Consider the following 16,253-nt stretch of genomic DNA (forward strand, 5'->3'; position numbering starts at 1 on the left):
CCAAAAATTAAGTAATGCAATTTTTAAATTATTTGATACCTTTCAAATTGTCATTCATCCTGTCATGGCTGTCATCGTATGTAAAACATAAATTCTGCCCTTTGCTATCTTGAGATAATACAGCACTGATTAGTGTAGCAAAAATGGAGCCATGTGAGCACAGAAAACCAGAACATGGAACAGAACTTACTTTCTTGAATGTGAAGACAGAAGACAAAAATCTGCAATGCACATCAAGTACTGGAGAATACTCAATACCAGTATACGCAATTAAAGATCTATGGGCTTTTTAAGGAAACATAACTATTGCAAAGACTTAGATTATATGAGTGTAAGTAATACCATGATGATTCTCTTTTATAAAAACACTATCATTAAAATTAATATGCATGTGGAGGAAAAAGAATATGCTTTTTTTAAAAAAAACCACATAACTAAAGTAGAAAAATACTAGAATTTTAAAAGGGATTGATGGATTCTAGAGGTGTGGACTTACCAAAACAATCCCTGTTTGCATCCTGTTTATAACCCATGTTGCACTCACATCGGTAACTAGACAGGGTTGGTATACAACGTCCATTTAAGCAAAGGTTGGGATCGTGCTTACAGATGTCTATTGTCTGATTGAGTACAGCTAATAAAAAAATAGAATATGAGAAAAATATTCATATTTTCAAGTACAAATAAATATGAAGGTTACACTTTGCTTCAGGACGTATGTTACAGGTGCAGACATACATCCATCAAATTGAATATTTTTTCCAAGCCCTATCAGTTGACAGAACAGTAAACTAAAAGAAACACATAGCTCTCAGAAACAAAAAACACAATAGACAAACATTCTTAATTATGATTTGCTATTTATGTATAGAGCCTGATGAGACTGTCAGTGGTCTCATGAATAAACCACAATCTGGATGAAAGCAGTCTGTTCCTATAGGTTTACTATTTTTGGTGCACTTAAGAATAGTCCTTGCCTTTTATTATCTTCATGGTTCTGATCCTAGATATGTGCTTACACAGGTTATAAATGACTTTACATATTTGAGACTTCCCTCTAAATATTATTCATTTTGGGCTTTCAGTCAAGGCAGTGTTTTTGCAGAACAGGTAAGCTTTACATGAAAGAGAACAATTTCTTTTAAACCCTGATGGTTTTGTTGAAAACACTTAGAAATCTGGAGTTTTATTAGTGCTGAAGAAGACACATGAGCAGGGAGAGCACAGGATCAAACTGAAAGGAAGAAAAAAGCTTCTACCTCCGAACTCTTCTTAAAAAAATGGTCCTCTGAGCTCCCTAATATGTGATCTGGTCTTTCAAATGTGCTTGAATACCAAGGCATTTTTATGTGCTAAGAACAGCATGTCATTTCAAGAGCAAAAAATAAGCAGAAAAGAAAGGAAAAAATGAGAGGAATAAAAAAGGAAGAGAGAAACTAGTCACAACAATGCAGGTACTTACTTAGCCCTGTAATTATTGGGCCATTTCCAGTGGGAACTTGTTGACTCCCTGTCCTTACCCCTGTTCCGCCTAGACCTGCGGAGAAACTATTGCTTCCATGGATGGGAATAAATCCTGCTCTTCCTGGGCCATAGCCATTACCATTACCACCAGGAAGGAACATGTTTCTTCCTGTCCCAACACCTCTGGAACCACCTCCAGCAGAAGCACCATCCATACAAAGTCTGCTGTGTTCATCTATTAAATAGAAATGCAGAGAAGCATGAAGTAAATCAGTCCTTCAGAGTCAGCTTATAAGGATGATACATATCTTTTGTATGCTACAAAAAACAGAACACCAGCTCCTCATTTCTTTGATGTTACGTTTTCCCTCTCCTACTCCTAATCTCAGGCACAGCCCATGATTGTGACTGGTGTACTTAAGGAAAGATATTAAAATAATAAAAGGAAATGCTGTTATTTACAAGTATTTGTTAAAACCTTTTTGCTGAAGTGTTGCCAACATCACTGTAACTCCCTGGTTACTCAGAGGTCTTCATCTAGATACACCGGAAATATTTTTCACTAGGGATGTGGACTATAGTTCTGTGAGCAGAGTTGAAAGAATAAATTAAATACTTATGTATTTCTAGTTCAAAGTTCTAGTTCTAGTTCCAAAACTTAATGGAATAAGACAGCAGCTGTTGCTTTAAATCAAAGTGAACTATGGACCGTCAGAGTCATTTCCTCTTTGAGCTTGACCACAAAATCTTTCCCACTTCCCAAGAACTATTTCCAAAGTCAACAAAAGGATGTTAAAGAAATGAGTCCTAAACAATCATGGACCAGAAAAAAAAAATGGTTCACAGATGGTAACATAAGCATTAAAAACACTAGAATGAATAATAATGTAATTCATTACTTTCTTTTTCCATTTATCCTATATTTTAAAGCTGTTTAGAACATTCCATGACCTCCATTCTAACTAGAACAGATAGTGAAGGAGAAAAGAAATCAACATCAGCAAGCCACTCACCAGATCCTCTAACAGGACACATCTCTGGGACAGACCCGATGGCCCAGCACCGCCCAGACTCACAGCAGCACTTCCTTTTGCTGAACCTACCAGGAAGCTCCTGAGCACAGCGTCCATTCACTATGTTGGAGAAACATGTACTTGCCCTCTGATCTGGAAGGTAATTTTAAAAGAAAACCAAAACCAGTAATATGAATTCTCAACAACAACCCAAAAATACCCCCAAACATACTCAATAATACTCAGATGACCAGTACCAACACATCCCAGTTGGTTTACTGCAGATCATATATCTGTAGTGACACTAGTTTTGCATTAATCCAACAATGCAATATTGAAGTCTGATCAAGCTAACAAGAAATGCAGATGATAAAAAAGATACAAAACAATACAAGTAGAAACTAGATACAAGTATATAAAAAACCTACTATCAAAAATTAGATATCTCATGTAAGAACTGCAATTAATTTTGTTTGCCATCTAATGGAAGCTTTCCTCATACATTCAACCAGTTCACCACTTCAAATAACAGTATGTGAGAGCAGTCTGGGATTTCTTCTAAGTGACACATAGCAGGTGCCATCTCTAGGAAGCATTCAAGACCTATAACACCAAAATACTTGTTCTGTCTTTAAGCTGAAGGATGGATGATACAGCAGCCAAGCATGACAGCTCTGGTTATGTGTGACAACAGAAATATTGCCAGATGTGATTGCTTTCTGGCCTTCTAATACACCAACTGTAAGGAAGAATTTTGGCCAAGCTCTTGAAATGCGACCAAATGTTGCTTTTTTAACTTTTTTTTCAGATATTCTTAGTACACTAAAATGTTTCTGCTTGCCAAAAAGTGCTCTTATCAGAACACTTAAATTTAAACATGTATGTAAATACGCATGAAGTGAGTAGTCATCAGGCTGATGGATGACCTGCTGTATGTAACAAAGAGCTGCTAGGGTACCTAAGCATCAGGACTGAGTGCACTGTGTGCTGTTCCATAACAAAATGGAAGCAAAATGAGGAGATGAGGCTATGAGGAAAAAAGTACTCCATCTATATTGTTAGAGATGTGAAGCACAACCAAGAAGGTGGGAAAAGAAGAAATACAGTGGAAATAAGAGCATGAGAGTAAAGACTATGTTGTGACCATTTATACAATTTATACAAATGAGCCACTTTAACTACTTCATGATAGAACTGTGTCAGTCTTTAGACATATGAATATTTTTAGGGTCATTTTAGTAAACTAATTGTGCTTTTAAATGACCTCTGCACATTAGCTTTTCAAGTGGCTTTCAATGAATGTGGCCCAGGTCTAACATAGAAGGCATTTTGAGAAAACCTGGGAAAGCGTGGGACAACTTTCTAACTAGCTCACAATGAGCTAGTGGGATGTTTCCAGTTGGGATGATATAGTACCACACATTTTGCATGGCTTGATACTAAATATAATCATAGGTACAAGGCTTTGGCTTAATTTGTTTGCAAAAATCTGAATGCAGTATTAATTAAAATTGCCTCTCATACTGCAAAACAAAAACCAAATCAAAAACTTCAGACCATTAAAGCCAGACTGTATCATGTCAAATAATGCAGAAGAAATATCAGAAAGAGTATGTGACAGAAATTGTCTTGTTACAACACTATGAGGGTCTTCATATTCCTTGTAAGAAACCCTGGGACCCCACAGACCATCACTTGCACTTTTACACCAACCTATCTTTGTTAGACCTCTCACTCCAGAAATTCTCTTGAGATGAATGACTACTTGAGAAATAAACTTTAGCAGGTGTTCTTCCTTAGGGAGGTTTTATCTGATTAATACTTTGCTTTCACCTTTGCTACATTCTCCACACTGAAAACTCGAAAGAGTGTCAAAAAGATCTGGTGTGCACAAGGGCTGTATTAAAAAGGTAACTCCTCACTGTGGGGGCATCCAAAGATTTGGAACTCCCTTTGGATAAAATCAAGTACTGAAAAGGAAAATAAAGTTTTGCCCCAAGGCCAATGAAAAGGTGAAAACTTCTATGTAAAGTGAAGGTCTGAATAAAGCAATCCCTACCCCACTGGCATGTCATCCAGAAGGTCATTGTAGAAAAGAAAATTTATATGACAGGTAATATAACTTCAAACTTCCTAACCAGTCTATACATGTAAGTATCCTGCAGCATTTGCTGTTTTATGCTACAAAGCAGAACCTAAGGAAGCGAACACTTTTTCTTTTAGTAAGTTTATTTAAGCATTTCAGAGGATGCAAAAATTTTAAATTTTTTTTTAAAAGTTACAAAATTATGACAACTGTCCCTCACCTTTAAGACAACTGCTCAAGTATGTAGCAAAATTGCTTTTGCTAAATCAAAGTACTTCTATGAAATAATGCTTTCCCTGAAGATTTCATAGTTACCCACTGCAGAGACTCCAGATTTCTAAATGGTGGCATAAATCAAAACCAAGTAATTCCCCAGGAAATCTCTGAAATCTTGCATTAATTTACTATATTAAAGACAGTATATATTTAAAATGTGGTGAACTGCTTAGCATCTGATTTAATCCAAAAAAAATGAAACCATGTGTGTAAATCAAAACAGAACCAGAACCGTCTGTAAGCCTTCTTGAGATCTTTCATGCACTACAGTACAGGTCTTTCACAACCCTTAAGTCTTTTAAACATTAATAGAAATATAGTCTGAAAAATCATGTCTGATAGGCAAGAAAATCTGATGAAATTAGGACACTGCAAGAAGAGTCTACTTTTTCTGTAAAGTGACACCTTCCCAATGGCACAGTCATTGAATGCTCATGCAAGAAAAACCCCTTATTTTACCATCTCTTGAAGCACACCTTTGATCTCAAGGAAATACTATACTACCTTTTTTTCATCACTCAAAAAATAAAAAATAAATTTAAAGCCTAATTCTGAAGTTCAGAGGCACCCCAAATTTGATATTACCAGCCTAGTAAAACAATTCACTAGAGATGCAAATGCTGTATACATAAATGAGACAGCACCAAGCTGGTGGCAACTGCCACCAGTTATACACAGGCAAGTTAAATTTAAGAAGCCCTCTGTTAGGAACTAGCTACATAGCATTTTCAAAATTTTTCATTCAGTCACTCTCTTAGAGACTGGGTCTCAAATCTTGTAGGTTTCATAGCATTTATTTCCTTTTTTTCTTTTTTTTTTTTTTTTTGTTAGCACGGGGGAGGAATAACACCAGCTACTATACATAAGAAAAAAAATTTAAAGAAAAATGAATCTATAAAAATTTATAAAAATGAATCTGGTACATGAAACTGGAAGTTTCCCCCCTCATTTTCACTCTGTTTGGCACCTGCTACTTTAATGGCAGTAGCCTTAATTATAAGAACACAACACTGGATCTTCTACCAAAGGAAACAAAATTCCACACCAGTTGGTAATAAAAGTACAAAGCCCACTGAGGTAATGTGTAATTGGATTTTGGAGTGCTGTCAAGTACAAGACACAGGAATGAAGTAGTAAGCCCCTTCTACAAAGCTGCAGGATGCAGACCATCCTTCTCACCTGGCTACATGAACTGAAGTTTAATGCTGTATAGGGCACTTATCCAAAAATGACAGGGAACTGTGAAGGGAAGAAGTACCTTCTTGAAATCAGGGCAGTGACCAAAGTGAAGGAATTCCATAGGCCACTATATGTGGAGAGAAAAGCACTTTTTAACCAAAATAACATAGAGAAACCTTGTGGAAGAATAATTTTACTGCTTACTGGAGCAGTAGCAAGTCAGTGGGGTTTCTGTTTCACTTGTTTTTGAGCTAAATCTCTCTCTCCTTCCCCCTCCCTAGTTCTTGCATGTGCAATTATTTCAACAAGATCTGTCACCTCTGACTAGAAATTCTGGCACTTTACTCCAGGAAGAGCCATTTTTAGGATGGCTGATTTAAAAAGTTACTCAACTCCTTTCCCCCCACCAAAATACATAAATTAATGGTCCTAGGGAAAATGCTCCAAAGACAGTAAGAGGGGATGCTGTCCTAAGGGTGGAAAAGACTGTGAACAGCTGTGGTTCCAACATTGCACACAAGATGAGAAAGCCAGTCTTGCTATGAGAGACAGTTTAAGGTGTTGCATAAACTTTGCAGGTATGAGCATTAATAGGTGAGCTTCTGCCAAGAAAAATCCAGCCTAGCTATCTGTCATCCAGAATTCATGACTTTTACTACTACAGTAAGCAGGATTTTCTGAATAACTGACCAGAAAAGGGCCTGTCAACTGCTAAGTTCCAGAAAAGGGTTCCCTGAAAATAGTTATAGTCTACAGTAATACCTAGTAGTATCAAATCTTAATAACACGCAGTACAATGAAATTATACATTAAAGAAGAAAAAACCAGAAATACAATTGTTTCTTTTAAAAAATTTTTGCATCTTGGTTTCAGATTTTGTTTTGTTTTAAAATGAGTTAGCCTATGTCATATAGTCTTAGTCCTTTGATGGCAACAGCACAGCAACATATCTTTACAGAAGAGCATCAGAGGCATCCTACCTCAGAGTACTGTAAAGGGTGTCATAACTATATTTAACTACATTAATGTTGATCCCTGAGCTGGATTAATTTTAAAGGTCATATTTTCCCAAGTATCTTAAACTAACTAGTTACAGTTCTACATATGATGGTACACACACACAGTAATACATGCAAGTTGTTCTTATTTGCTTTGGAAATCCTTAAGCCCTCTTTACTGATATACAACTGTTTTCTGAAGGATCAGTATCAGTAAACTGTAATCTGAGGCTCAAAACAAATCTGATAAACCAAATACATGCACTTCACACTCCACATTACTTCTATATAATGTTTTAAATAAAAAACTTCATTAAAACAATGTAATTTCTATTAAATAATTTATCTGAACTCAGGTTCTAACTCATAGATCAGTTCTTTGTATACTTCCAAATGGCCCACTCCATACATGTCAACAAGGTAACTTCACTTGAATTACCAATCGCAGTAATTGAAAGTGTAATTCTTTGGAGGACTGCCTAAAGTTTTATCCTATAAATCTCATACTGAGACATTATGAACTCTCAAAGCCTTTATTAAAAAACAAAATCCTCAATAAGACTATGGCTTGGCTTTCATTCTCTGTTCCACTCATGAAGTAATCTAAGCATGGTCTTCCACTGGTATAATTTTGGCATTGCTACCTTGGCTCTGAACCATGGGGAAATGGACAAGCAATAGGTTGTTCCTTATGGTTTTTCTCCCAGAAAAAATGGTACAAAGTGGGCACTGCTTGCTGTTCTCTCCATAATTCCCTCTGAGGAACTATGTGGCTAAGGAAGCTAGTGGGGTAGCTGTGACTAGGGACTAATTAGCACCTAACTTTTGTCACAGACAGAAGTGGCAGGGGCTTAGAAGAAACAAATCTAGAGCACATGACCTGTTCTGCCATAAGCTGCCAACAAATTGGAAAATGAAAACCCATTGATTACTGAACTACGAAATAACATCAAATATTTCAGACTGCACATGATGTTTCGCTTCTATTATACATAGCACCACAGATTTTTAAGCAGATGGGTGTTAACAATACATCCACCTTCCCCTGAGAATACCATAAGGGCGAGCTGTTGAATAACATCTTTAACAATTAAATCAGAGCTTTAGGTAGGTTAAAGAAGCAGAATGCAATAAATGCTTTAAATACTGTTTTAGGAAGGAAGGAAACTGAGCAAGTTCTCTTTTGGTATCAAAGCTAGGATGTAGATGCCAGGTAGAAACGGAACATACAAAAATGAACTGCAATTTTTTGATGTCTATGAAAACATCTATTTGATGTATGTTAACTGCATCCTTGCCAGCAAGGAGGTATCAGCTCCCTTTCACATGGAGCTCTTCTAGGGTTAACAGGAATAAAGCATGAGCACTGCCACAGGCAAATTACAGACATTAGAACAAGGACTTCATTTACTGAGATGAAAGAGGAATAATGATAATCCAAATGCTCCCTGTGCTTTGATGAAATGTCTTTTATCAGGATTAACACCTCAGCAGCTGGCTTGGGCAAAAGTACTACTGCCCTGTACCATGCTACACACATCTCATGGATTGAGAAAATCAAAAAACCAAATCCACTTCTACTGAACAAGGACAAGTAACTGTATAATCAAAGAAACAGAAAAGTAACATTAAACACTACATTTAATCCTACAAAGAGTTCTATAAAGTCTCAAGTTGAGACTCCAGTCAACATTAATAGATGTAATTCAAAGAGTAACAGTTTGAATAAAAGCCTTCCAATGAAATGTCTTGCAATTGGTAACAAATTAATTGCGTCAAGTATATGTCAGATTTAAATTGGGTACAAGTCACTGTCAAATTCACTGTGCTTGTATCATGAGCTGGTAGGATATAATTTAGCTCTGGTGTGCAAATTTTACATCTGCACCAGTGCAGCACCATCTCTCACCTGATATTTTATTACTGCCTGACATTATTACATAAAAGAGTCGTAAACAAAGCTGCATGTAATTATTAATGATATATGTCAATTACTTTTCCTTTCTAAATTATTAGAGCCCATTATCAGAATAAAGGAAGTAACATTGGATTATTAATATACATTTTCATACTTTGGGTTCTGATTCATCTATTACTAATGCCCCTGTATCCCTAACCTCTACTAATTAACAAGGGAATAAAAAGGAAAATATTAGGAGCCAGTGATCAAGTGGCATGTAATTCCAACAGGAGCTGGTTATTTTGCAGTGAGCAATGAATGATTCAGATACTTCATCCATAGAGTTTATTTCCACCTCAGAAAAAGAAGAGAAAGAAGCAAAATAAAGGGTTACAAGCTGATAACCATGACATCCTTCTCTAAAACCAGCAGAAGTGGTGGACACATAATCTCAGTTACTTCCACTCCACTTTTACCAATGTGAGCAAGCCCAAAGGAGAACTCTTGTGAAGGAAGCATGCTGCTTTTTTTTTCTGATTACATTTCACCTTCGTATATGCTGTTGCTTCATTGAGGACTTACAAATCTCTTGTGTCCTACCCATCCTGTTCATGTCCATGGCAGGAAAAATCCCACTACCTCTTGCCTGTGATTACATTCCCATCCTGCCTCCCACAAAAGTAAGAAGATTTTACTTGGAGGTACTGCCCACTTCCTGCTTAGCCCAATTCCTCTAAGGTTGCTATGCAGCACTGGGTAGACGATATGCCTTGGACTTAATTCTCCCAAGAAAGGTGGCTCCAATTATGAATTTCCCTTCCACTTATCTTCTTTTGTGCAATTCCTCTTGTTGGCTTCTGGTTTCTCCCTCAATCCTGCAAAAGGATGTGGAAATGGTGCCATACTGTTGTATAGCTCTACAACTCTTCTACTGTTCCCTTGTCTTCAAGGTACGGAGAGATTCTTTTTCCCAGTGTCTCAGCAAGGGTCCTGGTGTTTCAGGATACCTAACCAAACATTCTTGTACACGTTTGTGTAGATAAACACATGCACATATACAGACACATATATCAACTCTTGTTTCTCCTTAGTAGTATACAAACTCTAGACAGCAGTAATTTCTGACTTCCATTACCAAAACTGCCACATTTGCTTTTCAAGTGATAGTCAGTAGGGCGAAAATACCTACTGGAATATTTTGGACATTTTTGAGAAAGCAAAAAAATCTTGGTAACCCAACTGCAGTTATATGCAGCTCACAGCTGTACTCTTTTTCAATTGTTCTAAATTCTGAAACAGGATAAACACTGTCTTTACTCACATCAGACAAAAAAAAATCTAATGCAAACGCGATCATCAAACAGAAAAGGCTGTGAAGAAGAAAATAAAAGCACAGTATGTTCAGATGTGAATGTTTAGATTTTCCTATCTGAACAGTATATATATTCAGATCAGACATTGCAACCATTCAGAACCTTTTCTGTCGTATTAAATCTCTGTAGTGCATTACTTAACTAGTTTTCAGGTATGTTCTTAGAAAACATCACTTACCATCACATTTTTGAGTTGACTCATTCTGTTTGTGACCAGCAGGACACTTGCACTCATAGGAACCTACTGTATTAATGCAGTTTCCTCCTTGGCAGACTCCAGGAATGGCCTGACATTCATCAACATCTACAAAGACAAAAAAAGAAAGATTACTTGACTTAAGATACAAAACCTCATTGTGGCTTTTGCTGGTAGACAGAAAGACCCGAGACTATTCTCAAAAATAACAACAGCAAACTCCAGCACATTTCTCCACTGCAGCACCAATATAAGATACATCAGTAACAGCAGTAACATGGCTCAGACCTTCATGTGTGTTGCACTGGATTCCATGTAAGCTTAAATGTTCATGATAATAATGAAGTAAAGATACTACCATACAAGCATACTAGAGAACATAATTAATCCTGAAAAGGTGCTAAAGAGCAACCTAAGATACACCAAGACTGAAACAGGCACGTCTGTCTAGAGTAGGAGCTTCGTACTCAGCAGTCAAATCTTGTCACTCTCTGACATCTAACACTTACTGAAATTCAACCTATTTTCCAATAATAAGGCTTGCAAGTTCTACTTATTTCAACTTGTTTGTATCATCACCCAAACTAGGCTATCTGCTGAAATTAGCATTGATGTTGAGAATGCCAATCACTCAAACTACGTACCCAGTGCTTCTAATCTAATCAATGTATGACAAAGATACAGTTTCACTGTGTACAAAGGTTAATAGAAGTCTCTGTAAATCTGATGTCATCAGCAGAAAGAAAAGCACTAAAAAGAATTAGCCAGATCCCTGTATTAGTTTCTAAAATCCTCACAGAAAATATTGAATGCACTCTAACCTGGCCTTTCTATTTCATGAATGGAAGCCTCCTTAGGAAATATCAAAGAAGTTTTACTTGGAGACTGTAACCACTGTGCATGCCTTCAGTATGCTGTTTCTGCTTATGACATTGTTATGAAAGGAATGTCTAAAACATACTAATCACTTCAAGATGAAGAGCAAAACACAAGCTGTCATATGTAGACAGACATCTCCTTCAGACATATAAGGAAAAGTGCAAACAGTGTAAACATAAAAAAACAGAAAACAGTGTAAACATAAAAAAACAGAAAGGAACATATCAGAAATGAAGAAAAATAAAGGCATTTATTGTGGCGTACATATAATCTAAGTATTTTAAACAAAATAGATGATTTCCGCTAAGATAATGCTGTGATGAGTTCCACATAAGTGAATTTGAGCAGTTGTAGTTCCAAGTCAAGCCTGCCACTGTGAGAATGAAAACTGAAAGAAAAATCCAATGGGATGTTTCATGAAGTTTTCATTTCCAAGAAATAAGAATCTTTCAACTTGATTTTCTCTCAATTTTTCAACTGCTGTTCATAGAGGATTCTTACCAAGTATTCCCATGGAGGAGAGCTGAAGTAGAAATAAAGTCAAACAACTGATTGTCAGATTAGTGCAATTTAAAGCCATTGAATTGTGATGCAGCATAAGGGAAAGCAGCACAAAGAGTAATGCTGCACTACATGGGGCTGCAGGAAAGAGCAGAAAACTGAAAGAGCAGGAGCAGAGATATAATTGTGAAAAAAGGAGGATATTACCTATCCTCTTTTGAAGAGGTAAAAGACTAACATTTCTGAAATACTTTATACCAACACAAGCAACTGAAGCTGCCTGAACCAGAAAATTTTCCATGAAATCAGAGAGGCTGAGGTTAGAAAGGACCTCTGGAGGTCATCTTGTCCAACCACCCTGCTAGGGACAACTAGAGCAGGTTGCCAAGGATCATGTCCAGATGGTTTTTAAGTGTCTCCAGAGATGGAAACACCATAACATTTCTGGACAATCTGTGCCAGCGCTTGGCTAAGCTCACAGTAGAAAATGCTTCCTAATGTTGAGAAGGATTTTCCTGTGTTTCACTTTGTACCCATTATCTCTTTTCCTGCCACTGAGCACCGCTTAAAAAGATCTTGTCTCTGTCATCTTTACACCCTCTGTTCAGGTAAATGGATTTGCTGATGAGATCCCCTTGAGCTTCCTCTTTGGCAGGTGAGAAAGTGGCAGCTCATTTATTATTACCTCAGAGAAAGAGATGCTCCAGTCTCTTCAGCATCTTCATGGCCCTTTGTTCGACTCTCTCTAGAGACCATCCCTCTTGTTCTGGGGAGACCAGAACACAACAAAGCTCAAGTGTGGCCTCCCCAGTGCTGAGGACAGAGGAAGGATCACCACCACCTCAACCTGCTAGGAGGTGAAGTCATGCTGGCTACTCCTTATGATTTGCTCATCCTTAGTGTATCTGCAAGTGACTTCCAGGATTAGCTGCTCCATTGTTCTGGTTTGAGACAGGATGGAACCCATTTTCTTTCTTGTAATTTTGCTTTTCAGAAAAATCACTTCTAGCTGCACTTGTTGAAATTAACAGCACGTTTTTCAGTCAACCTCTGCTTCTAGGACTGATAATGCTCAATGTTTATAGTTACTGCTGGAGAATGGTATGCAGAAGCAAGGCTGCTGCTTGGCTCTGCAAAACACCATGCTCCAGAATCAAAAGGAAGGAAAGGGGTGACATCTGTGACCCTCCTTTGGGGAGAAGCAGAGCACACAGGTGACCAAAACTTACCAAAAGAAGTATTCCATCCCATACGCATGATACTCAGTATAAATCTGAGGGATCGTGAGGGTCAAGCTCTCTTTGTCCATGGCTGGATTCGAAGAGGACTCTGTCCATCTGCCTTTGATCCCAATCCCTGCATCCCTGAAACTGTTCATTCCTGCATCCAGCTCCAATCTGCTGCTGAATTCAGGAGCCCTATTTGGGATTTTCCCAGGGCCTGCCTTGAAGGTACAGTGATGACACAAGCACTATTTGAAGGGAGTGTGGTAGGGCATTTGTATGTATTTCTAATATTTCATTATCTTCCTTTTCATCACTACTGTTTCATTAAAGCTGTGAAGTTCAGTTTCCAACCCATAAGTCTCTCTCTTACTCTCCTTTCTTTCTTCACAGGGGAGGGGAAAGGGGTTAAAAGAGAGCGTCTGTAATTTTTTTTAATTATGAGCCCAGCACTGAACCCTCATAATTGTGCTCCCAGAGATGAGGGTCATGGTCGAAACTGACCATGAAGCCAGCCAGCACAGCAAGGATGCAGACTGCTTGTCCACCAGCCCAAACATGAAATACAAGTGAGGGAGGCTCTAAATGCCATTGATCATGCTACCACCCTGCTGGCAGGAAACTAGTAGCACCCGTATCCTTTCTGCTGTCCCTGGTGCAGCAGATGAAACTTCTAGAGTGGGACACCAAGGGGGTCCACATGTAATTACTGGCCTGGGTCCTAACAGATACCCTGTAAAAGGTTTGACTGACATCAGACCCCGAATTTCTTGGTTTTCCTCCACCTTAATGGCAACTCAGAGTATCTCTCCCTGTGCATGTGTTCGTGGTCAAGGAGTGGGCAGCCAAACTCTTGGTGTGCCCACTGCCTGCATAGGCACCTTCTTGATGAAGACACATTGCAGAGTTAAAGTTGCTTTTCTTCCTGACCTAAAACAAGCACTATGGCTCCACAAGCCTGATAGGGGTATTTGTCTGTGGGCAGTCCTGCCTAAAACATATTTCCACTAGGTCACACATGAGCAGCCAATTGGCAAGGCCTTTCCAATGCACAGCCCTTACTGAACCTGTTGACTCTCCTAGAAGTGCCTTGGGACCCACAGATTGGAAAGTAGTATCTTTTAACCACTCCACCAAAGGGCTTAAACAAGGACTGCTTTTGAGCACACACAGTAGCTTCTGGCATATTCAGACTCCTGACAGAATGACCCTGAAAATTCCACATAAGTCATTTCTGGGGGTACCCCCAGCCTTTCCCCACAAGGACCATTTTCTCTTCTGCAGGAACCTCATGGATCAAGACACAACTCAGAAGAGTGCAAGTTGGTTCATTGATATGGTATGCAGTCCTTGTACCCTGCTGAGGCCTGGTTGCTAGCACAGTGGGAATACTGGGTGGTATTAATTGACTTATTGCAGGGAGTGGAGAGATTTGCCCCCAGTGATCAGGTCAGTATGGGTTCCTGTAGAGTTTTGAAATTTTTGTAATTTTTAGGCCTATCTCAACTTTAATTGGTGAAAAAATGAAACCTAGGAAGCAGGCTACCATCCAGCTGTCAACACCATAGGTACCATTCTTATTTGCCCTAGCAGATGAATGCCTCAGATGTTGCACTCCTTAACGAGGTGTAACTACTGGGTTGCTTGGAAAGACATGAAAAAAAAGAGTGTAGGTCGATGGTTGAAATCTGTTATGGGATGGGTGGCTGGGTTTATTCCAGATATCAACATTAAGACTATCATTGGAGATACCCTCATCCAACCAGAACACCTACGCAACAGAGCCAGCACTACCTTCATATTGGTGAACACATAATCACAAGCCACCGCCAAGATGATGCTATAAAGTAGACTGGTGATAGATGCCTTCTATCTCAAATCAAGGTGCAGAATGCATACTCAGCAATGCAACAACAAACTCACGCTCTGAGCCTTACTCCTTCAAGGGCTAAATAGAGGTGTAAGGTTTGACTGCAGCACAAACTTGTCTTCCATTGCTTCTTGGGAAGGGTGTAAGACAACAAGGCCTGCAAACTGACCATGTACACCACCCTGTAACAGAAAAGTAGTACATTCTCCTTTGGGAGTTCTAGAATCCTCTCTTACTGCATTCTTTATGGAGTTTATTAAAAAATTTAGCCAAGTAGCTGCAGCAGAACAGACAGGTATGTTTCAGGTTAGATGGATTGCAATAACAAGGAAAAGCATGAGCAGCAAGTCTCTTAACATCACAGAAAGAGATACTGGATAAGACAAGAAGGATTTACCATTTCTCAAACGTCTTATGAATCTTAACATAGAAGACTGCACTCCTTCCTTACTCATGTGGTTTTTTAGCCAGTATAAATAATCCAAACAGAACATCCAGAAGGTTCACTATATGCTATATCTAAATGATGTGATTTAAAAACCAATGCATGTAATAACTCCCAATCTCTTCAAAAAGAAATGGAATTTTTCAGTAGAATGAATGAAGTATAAGGGCTTCAGAAACATAATTGATTGGCGCTCTATTGTAGTACCTGATGTCTGTGCTCAATAGACACTCTGACCTTTTCATGCTCTGCCTTTTTAGTTCCTCATTTGGCATTTTTTTCTAGGCATTTGAGTTTTGTTCGATATGTACGCTAGCTAAAATCCGGAAGCAGCAAAGAGTATCTAAATTTTATCAAAAGCAAGATTCACATACACAAGAAAGACAAAGATTTTGTTTTAAATGGATGCAAGATTTTCAAGATGCAGATCAGCAGTGCAACAGTCATATACAATTTAAGCCACACATGCCTACCTTGACATGCTCCAGTACGAATATTAGGGATGAAGCCACGACGACATGGCTGAGGCTGAGCAGGGCACATTTCACAGGGGTGACCCCATGCACGTCCAATAGTTGCACAACAGAGGGCCTTTGTGCAAACAATTCCAGTTAGCTGGCCCTGACACATCTGGTTATTAACTTGTGTGAAACATGGGCCTGTCCTGTAATCTGGAAAAAAGTAATGATCGCTGTATTAGACAAGACAGTGCATTATTAACCACAGAAGGATTAATTATTTAATCCAGTATATACCTATGTTAATAAAATTCCAAGAGGACCTGGAAATTTAAGTTTTTTTAATGCTTACAGAAGTGGAATGACACCTTCCACTGAAGGTAATGATTTTC

The 16,253-nt window shown here is 38.3% G+C and overlaps 1 protein-coding gene across 1 annotated transcript in view; it reads right to left on the bottom strand.

The window, feature by feature from the left end:
* FBN2 (fibrillin 2) overlaps nucleotides 1-16,253 on the bottom strand; it is a 144,385-nt gene that overhangs the window by 96,585 nt on the left and 31,547 nt on the right. Inside the window, exons 6-10 of the mRNA XM_071731664.1 lie at nucleotides 15,877-16,074; nucleotides 10,468-10,593; nucleotides 2,478-2,630; nucleotides 1,463-1,699; nucleotides 497-634 (exon numbers count right to left, since the gene is read on the bottom strand). Coding sequence (XP_071587765.1) covers nucleotides 497-634; nucleotides 1,463-1,699; nucleotides 2,478-2,630; nucleotides 10,468-10,593; nucleotides 15,877-16,074 — 852 coding nt within the window. The remainder of the gene's footprint in view (nucleotides 1-496; nucleotides 635-1,462; nucleotides 1,700-2,477; nucleotides 2,631-10,467; nucleotides 10,594-15,876; nucleotides 16,075-16,253) is intronic.

The sequence above is a fragment of the Heliangelus exortis genome, chromosome Z, assembly GCF_036169615.1.
Source record: "Heliangelus exortis chromosome Z, bHelExo1.hap1, whole genome shotgun sequence".
NCBI classification, from domain to species: Eukaryota; Metazoa; Chordata; class Aves; order Apodiformes; family Trochilidae; genus Heliangelus; species Heliangelus exortis.